At 42.3% G+C, this 13,549-nt stretch overlaps 2 protein-coding genes across 3 annotated transcripts in view; one reads left to right on the top strand and one right to left on the bottom strand.

Moving 5' to 3' along the window:
* TMED8 (transmembrane p24 trafficking protein family member 8) overlaps positions 1–1,130 on the bottom strand; it is a 36,926-nt gene extending 35,796 nt beyond the window's left edge. The window contains exon 1 of one of the 2 annotated variants that reach the window (XM_086319464.1): positions 767–1,130. In XM_086319464.1, the coding sequence (XP_086175590.1) occupies positions 767–884 (118 nt within the window). In that variant the 5' untranslated portion in view covers positions 885–1,130. The remainder of the gene's footprint in view (positions 1–766) is intronic. The other variant, XM_086319465.1, reaches the window with a different exon arrangement.
* A 111-nt stretch (positions 1,131–1,241) lies between these two features.
* On the top strand, positions 1,242–12,715 carry SAMD15 (sterile alpha motif domain containing 15). Its single transcript, XM_086319454.1, has 3 exons — positions 1,242–2,987; positions 4,035–4,133; positions 10,974–12,715. Exons 1-3 carry the CDS (start codon positions 1,251–1,253, stop codon positions 11,193–11,195), a joined length of 2,058 nt encoding a protein of 685 aa, XP_086175580.1. The 5' UTR covers positions 1,242–1,250; the 3' UTR covers positions 11,196–12,715.
* Positions 12,716–13,549: the final 834 nt, after the last annotated feature.

The raw sequence follows: 13,549 nt of genomic DNA, 5'->3' as shown, positions 1-13,549 counted from the left end.
AAACGAGATAAGTCTCCTGAACAAGAAGAGGGTCCCAGAGAATGAGGCAGGTCGCCAACGTTCCTACTTGGACGCTATTTCCTGCCTTGGCCGCTATGTTCATTCAAAGAGACCCCAGAGCCTACATAACTTCCAACTCTGCTTTTCATCCCGCCCACTCTTGATGGACAGAAAAGGATGCAAGATGATGTGCGGGGGGCCTAGGTGCAGGGCGTGGAGGAGAGGGAAAGAGGCTAGAGCAAATAGGATTCTGGACAGATGAAGGCGAGGCTGCCTCTTCGGATGCGGGCGGAGAGGCGCGTGGAAGAAGGTTGGGACCTGAGACAGAGGTGAGGATCAGGGCGGGTACCCAGAAACCCTGGGGCAGCCAGGGCGGCGTGGTCGGGGGTCAGCAGCCAAGGAGTGATGGGCGGGCGTATGCTGAAGGTTGAAGAGCCGCCGGGGGCACAGCAGCTCGGTCACTACCACCCGGGCTGATCTAAGAAAGGAAGCGGGCAGGAACTAAGGTATTTCGAAAACAGAAGTAGAAAATAATCTCGAGCGAAGAGCAAGCCCGGAGAATGGCAGCGGCCGGGATGGGGGTGCTAGGCGCAGGAGGGTCGTGGCCCGGGCAGGAGGCGAGGCAGGGGCTCCGCGCGCGAAGGTGCTCCCCCCAGGCCGGTCCGCTCCTCCAGGCATCGCCGGACGGAGCTCGCCCGAGCCTCGCGCCGAAGCGCGGGGCCCCGAGGCCGGCGGCACGCACCCGCCGGCGCCCGGCCTTGCGTACCTGAGGCGGCCGCCTGGCTCCCCTCCACTCCCGAGCCGTCCCCGGGGCCGCGCGCCGGCCCTCGGCGGGCTGCGGGGCTCCAGACGCCCGGCCCCTCAGCCGCCCGTGGGTCCGACATCTGCAGCCCGCGCCCACAGCGCCTCTGCCGCCCGCCGCCGGGAGCTCCGGAAACAGCCGAAGGCCGAGCTCCGCCGCGAAGAGCCGAGCGGAGCCCGCGGGCCGGAAGGGCCAGCGAGCCGGCCCCCGCGCCCTCGCGGGAGCTCTGGTCACCGGAGGCTGGCGACCCGGGCTCGGGGGGCGGGGCAGAGGGGGGTTGTTCAGTTCAGTCAGCTATGGCAGATTTTTAGTCAGTGCTTGAAAGAACAAACAAAACCCGGGGAGGGGGAAGATTCCTTGAGACCTGGCCGGAAGTCGTAGTCTCCATAGAGACGCTGTCGGAAGTTGGAGTTGCTAGGCGGCCTGGGCGCGACGGCTCATCTGCGTCATGGCTGAAGTCCCAGAGGATTACGATTCCCCCTCTGACGAAAACGAAGACCTGAAGACTGAGAGACCGAAACTTCAGTTTCTTCAGATGACCGAAGATATCGAACCAGGCAGCGTGGCAGAGGCAGGCCCAGAGATTCCTGTAGAGATTGACCAAGAGCCACAGCCAGAGATAGAGGAAGAGGCCTTCAAAGAGAAGACACCAGAGAGTGCTAAAGATGTGCCTCCGCACCTAAAACCAACCTGGACCTCCTTGGAAGAGGTTCCCCACAAGTTCAGGATAGACCTTTTCAGCGAGGTTGAGCTAGGGATTCCCCTAGAGGTAAAATCAGAGACTTTTGGACAGATAGAAAGAGAGCTTTTGAAGGATTTGCAAAGCCCTGTGGACAGAAAGCATGAGGAACCAGAGGAGGAAGCCAAACGGGATGTTCCTGAGGATGTACCCATAGAAGAGAGCAAACCAGAAGTTCCAGAGGAGACACTCAGAGAGCAATATGAAAAGACAGGTCTAGAACCTACAGAGCCGACCAAACCAGAATCTCCAAGTGAGAAACCAAGAAAAGCAATTGAAGAGGCAGATCAACAGCCACCAAAGGTGACCACATCAGAGAATCCAGAGGAAATACAAAGTAAGTCACCTACAGAGAAAAGGACAGAGTCACCTGAGCAGGCCAAACCAGAGTTTCCAGAAGAGAAACCGAGTACAGCTACTGAGGAAACACAAGAAAAAACTCCAGAGCCACTAGAAGAGATTGAATCAGAGTTTTCTGAGGAAAAGTCAAGAAAACCAATCGAGGACACAGTTAGAGAGCCATCAGGAAAGACCATACCGGAAGTTCAGGAGGAGACACCAAGTAAGTCAACTTCAGAGAGAGTTCTAGAGCCACCACAGGACACCAAACCAGTAGATAAAAAAGATAAGCAGAAAAAGTCAACCGAGGAGACAGATCGAACACCATCACGGAAGTTCAGATCAGAGGAGACACTAAGAAAGTCAACTGAGGAGAAGGGTCCAGAGCCCCCAGAACAAACTAAAGCAGAGTTTCCAAAGAAAGAACCAGAGAAAACTGAAGAAACAGGTCAAGTGCCACCACAGAAGATCAAACCAGAGGTGCAAGAGAAGACACAAACAGAGCCAACTAGGGAGATAGATTTAGAGTTATTGGATAAAACCAAACAACTACTTAGAAGAGAGACACCTGTAGAACAAGAGAAGACACAAACAGAGCCAACTAGGGAGATAGATTTAGAGTTATTGGATAAAACCAAGCAACTACTTAGAAAAGAGACACCTGTAGAATTTGCCAAGGAAGATAGGCCAGAAGCAATCAAATTTAAACATTCTGTCAACAGGGATGAGGCTGAGTACTCTGACTATCCAATAGGAAAGTTGTTAATAAAAGAAACTAAAGTTTCAAAAGACTATGTATTAGAGCCTCTTCCAGTAAGTGATATAGACTCAGTGAATACAGATTATGAGTTTTCTAAAGAACTCCAAAATCTGTTCCAGCTTTCTGATACCAATTATGAGTTCTACTCCTTTTTCTCTGAGTCTCAGAGGGATTTAAGAGAGTCCTGTGGTGAAAAGCAAGATCTGTCCCTAGAGTCAATGAAACTGGTATATAAAGATAGAGACACCCAGCCAGAAAAAAATTCTGATCTACAATTTGAGTATCTTCAATGGAGCCCAGAAAAAGTTGCCACGTGGATTTGCCAGCTAGGCTTCCCTCAATACAAGGTACACAAAAATAACATTTGTGTGTGTATGTTACATACTCTCATTCCTTTACTTCTTATTCCTCTATCCTTACCTGAGATTTTGCATCTTCACTGGAAAAAGTGTAGGACAGGCATGGACGATGGTAGAGGTAACTTGGATTTTAATTTTGGCCTTTGCACTGATATATACATATATTTGTATATTGGGAGAGGAGGGAAAGGTCACATTTGTTTTTCCTATTCATCACAGTGATTATACTTCTCTACAATCCTTGAATAAAGACTAATTTACATAGGCTTCTTTTCATAGAAATCTGTATTCCTAAAAAGATTTCATCCGTGGTAGATTTTTTTGGTTTGGGGTTTTTTTTAAGCTTAAAAAAATTATTTTTTGGCTGCACTGGGTCTTCATTGCGGCTCATAAGCTTGGTAACTTCTCTGTGGCATGTGAGATCCCAACTCCCCGACCAGAGATGGAACCTGCATCCATCCCCCACACCAGAAGGCGAACTCTCAACCACTGGATGGACTACCAAGGGAAGTCCCTGAGGTAGACTTTTTGGTACTTTGTTTTTATTAGCAGCTCCCTTAACTTGAACTTGTATTGTTAGTATCTACCCCAAATGTGTTATATGTATTGTGATCACCCACCAGTACTAATTTTTATAGCCAATTAACCAAGACTAGTTTTCTTTTTAAAATGGAGTGAATCCTCTTATTTCACTGCCAAGTATGTTCTTAGGCTACTACAAACAACGCAAGATCTGAAATCTTTGGTACTTCTCTACTTAAAAATGTAGTTCAGGTAAGAAAGAAGCACTGGTTGTATCATACCCCCAAAAAATAAAAATAAGCAGCATTATGAAATTTAATTGAGTTTAAAATATGTAGGATTATTAGGATTATTAAAATTATTTTTTCTCAGTACAGCGCTAGCAACAAACATGATTTCTTTATCCCTCCCTCCTTGCCTCTTTCCTTCTTTCCCTCCTCCCTTTCTCTTTCTTGCTTTTTCTTCCTGTATTTGCCATCCATCTTTTGAGTGATGTTCTCATTGTACCGACAGGAGTGTTTTACCACAAACTTCATCAGTGGCCGAAAACTCATACATGTAAACTGCTCAAACCTCCCTCAGATGGGGATAACAGATTTTGAGGACATGAAGGTGAGTTGTGTATGGTTTCCTGATAGAGCACTGCAGCAGTACTACCATCTATCTCAAACCAACCTCCTTTTATTCCAACCTGGCCTTCGATTTCTGCCAGTGGTATTATCATACTCCCAGTGCCCCAGGCTCAAAGTGGTTGCTTCCACTCTTTCCTTTGATTCCCCACAAAGATCCCAAGAACTATCTCTCCTCCTATAGTATCTGGTTTTCTCCATTCCCACTTGTTCAGACCTTTATCAGACCTTTACTAGAATATACACAACATTCCAGTAGCCTGCTTTTAGCCTCTGTCTATAGTCCCTTTGGGGGCTTTCCAGGTGGTGCTAGTGGTAAAGAATCCACCTGCTAATGCACAAGACACAAGAGACATGGGTTCAGTCCCTGGGTTGGGAAGATCCCTTGGAGGAGGGCATGGCGACCCAGTCCAGGAATCCTGCCAGGAGAATCCCATGGACAGAGGAGCCTGGTGGGCTCACAATAGGATCACAATAGAGTTGGACACAACCGAACCAATGTAGCACAGCACAGGCCCTTTGGATTCAAGGGCCCTGATTTTAGACTGTCACTTTCCAACCATTTACACAGTATTCTCCTCAGAAGCCTTCTTTAGATAGTCTCAACTCCTTAGCTTTACAGTGGTGGGCTTCCCTTGTGGCTCAGATGGTGAAGAATCCTCTAGCAATGAGAGAGACCTGGGTTCAATCCCTGGGTTGGGAAGATTCCCCCGGAGGAGGGCTTGGCAACCCACCCAGTATTCTTGCCTGGAGAATCCCCATGGACAGAGGAGCCTGGCTGGCTACAGTTCATGGGGTTGCAAAGAGTCGGACACAACAGAGTTACTAAGCACACACACAACTCCTTAGCTTAGGATTCAGGATCCTCCACAAGTGTTCTCCCACCACCATGAATCTCCTGCTCCAGCCTCACAGGTCAAGCTCACACCCTCGAAAACCTGTGTCATGCATTCCTCCTCCTACTAATACATCTTTGTTCAGTTCCCCCTCCCCCTGCATGACTACTATGAATCTTAGTCATCCTTCATGACCCCAGCCAATTCTCATCTCCCCAGGAAATTTTTCCCGATCTTCCCAGCCCATGGTAGCCTCACCTCCAAAGCTGTCCTGCATTTTATGTCTCTAATACCCATATGGCACTAAAAAAAAAAAAAAAAACAACACCACCATGTGCGTTTTGCTTGTTCTACTCCTTAACTTTGAAACAAGTTAACATTAACCTCTCTGGATCTCAGTTTCCTAAGATCTCTCCAGCACCAACAGTCCATGATTATCTTTGCATAACAGTACCCTCCATGTATAGTGTTTTGTAGTATATAAAACTTCCCATATATAATCTCTTTTCTAACCTTTGCTTAAATACCTCCCATCTCAACATACCATCTCATTCATTACACTTTTGCCCATAAATGCTCTGCCTTGGTGGTTCTTAATCTTGGATAGGCTTTGGAATCAAGTGAGACTTAAAAAAAAAAAAAAAAAATTCCTGGGTTCCAGGCTCCAGAGCTTCTGATTCATTAGGTCTCTGGTAGGCCCTGGAATTTGTTCCCTAGGTGACTCCTTTTTTCTTTTCTTTTTCCCCACCCAAGGGGAATTTGGTGAGTTTTATTTATTTTTTGGCCACGCCACATGGCTTGCAGGATCTGAGTTCCCTGGCCAAGTATTAAACCCGAGTTCTCATCAGCAATAGAACAGAGTACTAACCACTGGACTGCCAAGGAGTTTCTCCCTAGGTAACTCTTGATCAGCCCTTAGAACTATATAATTCCATAAGTCATATGATTTAGACAGTAAAAAAATTATCTTTGTTAATATATAAACTCATTTTTCTGACAACAAGATATAAAGAAATCCTTTAAATTGTTAAATACGTATTCCTTGGCAGAAAGTGAAGAGGAACTAAAAAGCCTCTTGATGAGAGTGAAAGAGGAGAGTGAAAAAGTTGGCTTAAAGCTCAACATTCAGAAAACGAAGATCATGGCATCTGGTCCCATCACTTCATGGGAAATAGATGGGGAAACAGTGGAAACAGTGTCAGATTTTATTTTTTTGGGCTCCAAAATCACTGCAGATGGTGACTGCAGCCATGAAATTAAAAGACACTTACTCCTTGGAAGGAAAGTTATGACCAACCTAGATAGCATATTCAAAAGCAGAGACATTACTTTGCCAACAAAGTCCATCTAGTCAAGGCTATGGTTTTTCCATTGGTCATGTATAGATGTGAGAGTTGGACTGTGAAGAAAGCTGAGCACCAAAGAATTGATGCTTTTGAACTGTGGTGTTGGAGAAGACTCTAGAGTCCCTTGGACTGCAAGGAGAGCCAACCAGTCCATTCTAAAGGAGATCAGCCCTGGGTTTTCTTTGGAAGGAATGATGCTAAAGCTGAAACTCCAGTACTTTGGCCACCTCATGCGAAGGGTTGACTCATTGGAAAAGCCTCTGATGCTGGGAGGGATTGGGGGCAGGAGGAAAAGGGGACAACAGAGGATGAGATAGCTGGATGGCATCACTGACTCGATGGACGTGAGTCTGAGTGAACTCCGGGAGTTGGTGATGGACAGGAGGCCTGGCATGCTGCGATTCGTGGGGTCACAAAGAGTCGGACACGACTGAGCGACTGAACTGAAATGAACATTTAGTCTCTTGTACTCCATCAATAGCTATCCTCTCTGAGTTTTTACTTTATGTTGGACACCACACATCTATCACTTCGTTTAATCCCCATTTACGGAAGAGAAAACTGAGGCCAGAAAGGTGAAGCAACTTACACAAAATCATTCAGATAATAAGAGCCAGGATTCAAATATATTCTGTGTAATATCCCAATCCATGCTCTATTTAAACCACTGTACTATATAGCCTCTTTTTTAAATATTGCCTCTTTAAATGAATAATTTTGTAACTGTGAACCCACATATACATAATATAGAAAAGGGCAACTTATTACAAATTATTAATTACAATCATGCTTTCATGTAGCTACCAAGTACTATGAGGTAAATATCTTTTCCTTTTTATGTTCAAAGATACTACAACCATTTTTATGAGCTCTAATTTCTACCTATGTATGTAATGTACTCAATTTTCTAAATAAAAATAAGGAACAGAAATGCAAAAGTTTATGCAAAAGTTTTTGCAAAAGTTTTGCAAAAATGTACAGTAACTTGTAATATAAATTCCTAAAACATTTAAACACCAAAAACTTCAACTTTTCATCATGAGAACGTATTAAGAGTCTGCCAAGTCATTTTGCTTTCCTTGACATTTTCATTCCAAAAGTACAATATCAATGTGAATGATAAAAATTCTAATTATGCTTTTTCTAGTCTTGCAAGAAGCAAGAGGTCTTAAATATCTTCTGAAATCCTCAAGAGTAAATGATGAACCCAGTAGTCTCTCCTTATATTCCAAAAAGTTTGAATAAGCAAACTTTGGAATACTTATTATCAAAGTCAGTAGACAAATATGGCCTCTCCTTGAAATCACTAGGGTAACAAAGATCAAGATATTCCTACAGGTATGTTACATAAGCTTTGCTTGACAGGTCCACGTAAAAAAAGCTAATTATACACTATGATACAGGTAACTTTTTAGAGATCAAAAGTGACCTTAAGCATACCACAGATACCTTCCTTACTGATACACTAAGCGTTTGTTACTGCACCATTGTAATTATAGCACTAGTACAGTACATCCACAATTTTATCTCATAACAACATTTAAGCAATGTAGCTATCTTTTTCATGCCAACTCTCAATTATCATCATTCATAGGCATTAGAGATTGGGAGGAGTCAGGACAGGTTGCTTGAGTGTACAGAATTTTGGACATGGCTGCTAAGAAATTGGATCCCATATAAACTGTGCTTCCCATTTATAAGTGAAGTGAAGTCGCTCAGTCGTGTCTGACTCTTTGGGACCCCATGGATTATAGCCTGCTAGGCTCCTCTGTCCATGGAATTCTCCAGGGGAAAATTGGAGTGGGTTGCCATTTCCTTCTCCAGGGGATCTTCCTGACCCAGGGATCGAACCCAGGTCTCCCACATTGCAGGCAGACGCTTTACCGTCTGAGCCACCAGGGAAGTCCCATTTATAAGCCTTGCAGTTAACTCATGGCCAGTTTCTGTTCTCTTCAACTTCCTTTTACTTTCATAATTTTGCAACTACTCATTCTTCCCCTATAGAAATAACTCACCTTTCCCTTTGTCCTTCCTAGGACATACTAAGATGACCAGAGAAGAGCTAAATGTATAGATTAGACTGGGAGGAGTGCAGAAGAAAAGAAGCACTAATTATTATTCTTCCCTGGCCAGGAGAGCTCTGGAAACTGCTCTTCTGTGTTTCCCATTTGTAGTGATACACTCGTTTGGTAAAAAAGGAGAAAATATTTCTATATTGTCCTTTTCTTGTCCCTACTTACTCTAAGGACAAGCTATTAATAGACAAGATAGCACTGCGTTTACTTTAGCTTTCTGTCTTAAAAAATTATTTCTCAAAATATTTTTAACCATTCAGTCCAAGTGAACAAAAGATAACAGATAACCTTGTGACAAATATTTGTAGAAGAACTGATGAATTGCCCATTCCTTTTATATGCCTGATTGTATATTTCAAAGTAGAGCCTTACCAGCTTTATAATACCTCAGCAATTTTACTCACCTGCCTTGTTGCAAGCTGCTTAAATAGCACAACTCATGTCACAAACAACATGTCAGCAATTGTCACTAAATGGAAAAAATTTTTTTAATTTTCAAGTAATTTTAGTTTTACAGAACAGTTGCAAAGATAGTACAGAGAGTTCCCATGTACTCTTAACCCTGTTTCCCCTAATGTTAACATCGTATGTAATCAGGATACCTTTATCAAAACAAAGAAATTAACACCAGCACAGAACTATTAAACAAACTATGGACTTGATGCAGACTTCTACAGTTCTCCCACTGATGTCCTTTTCTCATTCCAAGATCCAGTTGGAGATTGCATTCAGCTGTCCTGTTTCCTTGGTCTTCTCCAATATAGGACAATTTCTTGATCTTTCTTTGTCTTTCATGACCTTGACACTTTGAAGAGTAGTAGCCTGGTGGGCTGCCGTCTATGGGGTCGCACAGAGTCTGACACGACTGACGCGACTTAGCAGCAGCAGCAGCAGCAGCCTGGTATTTTGTAGATTTCCCTCAGTTTGTCTCATGTTTCCCATGGAATTATACTTTGTGGGGAAACCATCACACAGATGATGATATCAGTTAATCATGGCAGGAAGTACATGGCATTGACATGATCTATTACTGGAGATGTTGACTTTGATCACTGGGTTAAGGTGGTGTCTGCAAATTTCTTCACCACAGTTACTGTGTTTCTCTTTCATATTCTCTTCATCAAAAGTGAGTTACTGAGTCCAGCCCACAGTCAAAGGGAGGAGAATTAAGCTCCCTGCCTCCTGGAGGGAGTGAAGAATCTGCAGGCAGTGTGGGAGACCTGGGTTCAATCCCTGGGTTGGGAAGATCCCCTGGAGGAGGGCATGGCAACCCACTCCAGTATGCTTGCCTGGAGAATCCCCATGGACAGAGGAGCCTGGTCGACTATAGTCCATGGGGTCGCAGAGTTGGACACAACTGAGAGACTAAGCACAGCACAGCACAGACCTAGAGTTAATACCACCAGTATTAAACATACTGGGGGAGGTAGTTTGAGGCTATGCAAATTACCTGTTTCACCTTAAAGCTTTGCATCAGTTATTACTGTTATTCTAATGATGATTCCCTATTTCTCCATTCCTTCCACATTTAATTGGAACTCAGCTTAAAGGACTCCTCTGTGTCTGTCTTTTGAATCTTGAAACCTCAGTGGCCACAGACCTCAATTAGTATTCCCACCAGGAGTGCAAGGCAATGATACAGACTCTGTCCTTTACCTACAACCACCCCTAGAGTCTGAACAACTCCAATTTAAGTCAGATTTGAGAAGAAAGCTATCTTATCTAAAATGCACTTTCTGGGCTGTTTTGCATCAGGCTTAGAAATATCTGTGGTGTGAATTTTACAGTCTTGTAACTATGGCCAGTATTTTTAAACAAATGCAAATTCATTCTACGTACTCCTTTGACTGTATTCTAGCAGCAGTCTCATGGACTACATTCTCACCCAGAGGCAGAATATGAATTCAAATAGCAATGTTATAGCAGATCTACAATTAAAACTAGACTTTGAAAGTGCAATGACAGTTTAATCGAGCATATCAAGTGGCATGGTACTCAGTGAATACAAACTATATTTTAGAGACATTGAAAATTCTGGCAAAAGTATTTTAAAAAAATACACAAGTATAAGCACTAATGCATTTTAACTGGAATTTTAATGTCTGCTTTTTAGTGTTTGAGATTTATTTCCAGTCCAATGCACCAAATAACTATTTGAGTAATGATTTTTTTCTTAGTTGATTATTAACTGAGCCCCTTATAGACAAGTTATTTATTAACCTTCCTAGAGAAAGTCATGGCTCCTAATCTGAACATATTATCTGCTCATATTGTTGGTCAGATTGCTTAGCCAAAAAAAAAGAGAAATGAACCCATCTGTGCCTATTTGATCCAAAGGCCTAGAAACATCTTTAAGTAGAAAGATAAATCATGTGATGTTTCTCTTAAGAAATGTGTTTTGATAATTCCAGGGTGGGAAGCCTTTCAGTGTATTCAGTGTTTTATTTCCTCATAGAACTAGCTTGAGGGGTTAGCATTCAAGAGGTCTATGAAACTAAGTAAAACTTACTCAATTATAGTTGTATTTTCAGGAAATTCCCATTAAAAAGCTATCCTTGCATTACAGGTAATTTCTCGGCATACCCGGAAGCTGCTGGGAATTGAAGAGCCATTATTCACACGCTCCATCCGCCTTCCCTACAGAGACAATATTGGCTTATTTTTAGAGCGAAAAGGTCATAGTGGAGTTAAGTCTGATTCCTTGACCTTGTCTGAATTTGCGCGAGAAGTGGGATTACAGGATCATGCTCCACGGGTGGCCACCCTTGAAAATGACGCAGCATTATAGTCCACTGACCTGTAGGGCAAGCTGGCTCACTTAACTTGAAAATCAAACTAAATTATGTGGGGGAAGAAATGAGGCATTTCTGTGTTTTCTTTCTCCTCTTCATTCAGAATCAGAGTTTGAACTGCTGGTCCATTCCTAGTTCTGCCACTGACTCACAGCGCCCTCCCTTTATTTATGTTTCAACTTCGCCCCTTGTTAAAACAAAGATAGCAACAGCTCTCTTTCGGGGTAACTGTAAGACTTCCTGATAAATTCTTCTACTTCATCTGGTTTTGGAACACATTGGGAAAACATAACTGAAAGTAAAATCACCTGCCAGCTCAGATAATCCCAGATAATTATTGAATCAGCATTAAATCAGACCGTGATGCCCATTATAGGCAGGTCACTAAAGAGATTGTTGAGACAAAGACCTCTTACTCTTTTATATAGCCAGGCAGATATGATCTATTCTTGACATGTTAACTGTCTGTATCCAAAAGAAATTAAAACTTTTCATATCTTTATGACAAACAGAAAGTTACTACCTGGAGCCAAGCCCTTAGGCTAAACTCCCAGCGTCAGGAAGACAAAGTGCCCCTGAAATGCTCACATTTCAAAGTGGCCCCAACAGCCCTGCCCCCAGAAGACCGTCCTGGGATGGAAAACTGGCAGAAGGTTTATTCACTTTTAAAAAAATATTAGCATACATCTCCAAAACAGAGAAAAAGGATTAAAATTACATGTTTTAAAAGAAAATGTTTTGTGAAAAAGTAGGGGTGGGGGGAGTTCTCATTCCTTTTTGGCATCAGAGAACAAAAAATTTTAAATATCTTTTTAGATTTGTATTTACCCGTTAAAACAGCATGGCTTATAGAAGTATCACAGACCATGGAGTAGGTCTGGGGTTTGTCTACAAGGCTTTCTATGCGGTACCACCAGACTTTTATAAAATGAAATACAGACCAGCGGCTACGCATGACTGGACTGCTCACAAGAAATTAAAAATACTTTTTGTTGCTTGAATGACTCCGATTCCTTTCATAGACTTTCACTTCTCTTTCTCTTCCCAGGGACACTTCTTAATCCAAAAAACCACTGTACCCTATCCAGTTCCTTACACCTGAATGAATATTCAAAGGAATCCTTTTTTATTTTTCCCAGTGAGAGAAAGAACAGTGCCTCAATTTAGCTTTCATACCAAGAATATTAATATTTGATGGTGAACCTAATCTTTTCCCCAAGCAGACTAACAAAATTTTATCTTGGACCATTTAAGATAGTACCATTGAGTCTGCTTGGCTCACAAGCATGCAAAAGAGAAAAATGTAAATGATTAACCTAAGACCTTGGTGGTTTCAATGTATGGTGAATGGCTTTGTTCGAAAGTACTTTAACATTTGGCTAAAAATAGTTCTGTTTAGTGACAGCATAGTCACCACCATCCTTTCTCAACTTGATTGTTACTAATACTGTTTTCTATTCTGATTGACATAAAGCAATTGCAAAACTTGAAATAAATCTGAACTGTGCTGTGCTTAGTTGCTCATTCGTGTCCGACTCTTTGTGACCCCCTGGACTGTAGTCGACCAGGCTCCTCTGTCCATGGGGATTCTCCAGGCAAGAACACTGTGATTGTTTACCACACATCTTATTTTTCTATCCAAACTGTAGGAAAATCAAGGTGTTTCATTTGTTAGCTACACACTACTACAGGAAAAGACTGTAACTATCTACTGTAGCTACATATTGTAGTTACACACTGCTACAGGAATGTACATACTGTAGAGAATGTAGTTACATACTGCTATAGGAATGTACATACTGTAGAGAATGTAGTTACATACTGCTATAGGAATGTACATACTGTGGAGAATGTAGTTACACACTGCTACAGGAATGTACATACTGTAGAGAATGTAGTTACATACTGCTATAGGAATGTACATACTGTAGACAATGTAGTTACATACTGCTACAGGAATGTATATACTGTATAGAAAGTAGTTACATACTGCTATAGGAATGTATATATTGTAGAGAATGTAGTTACATACTGCTATAGGAATGTACATACTGTAGAGAATGTAGTTACATACTGCTACAGGAATGTATATACTGTATAGAAAGTAGTTACATACTGCTATAGGAATGTATATATTGTAGAGAATGTAGTTACATACTGCTATAGGAATGTATATACTGTATAGAATGTAGTTACTGCTATAGGAATGTACATACTGTAGAGAATGTAGTTACATACTGCTATAGGAATGTATATACTGTATAGAATGTAGTTACATACTGCTATATGAATGTATATACTGTATAGAAAGTAGTTACATACTGCTATAGGAATGTACATACTGTAGAGA

The sequence above is a fragment of the Bos grunniens genome, chromosome 10 (genome assembly GCF_055505025.1).
Source record: "Bos grunniens cultivar Pamir isolate PY7600 chromosome 10, Bosgru_T2T1.0, whole genome shotgun sequence".
Lineage (NCBI taxonomy): Eukaryota > Metazoa > Chordata > Mammalia > Artiodactyla > Bovidae > Bos > Bos grunniens.
This window is presented reverse-complemented; position numbering and strand designations above follow the sequence as displayed.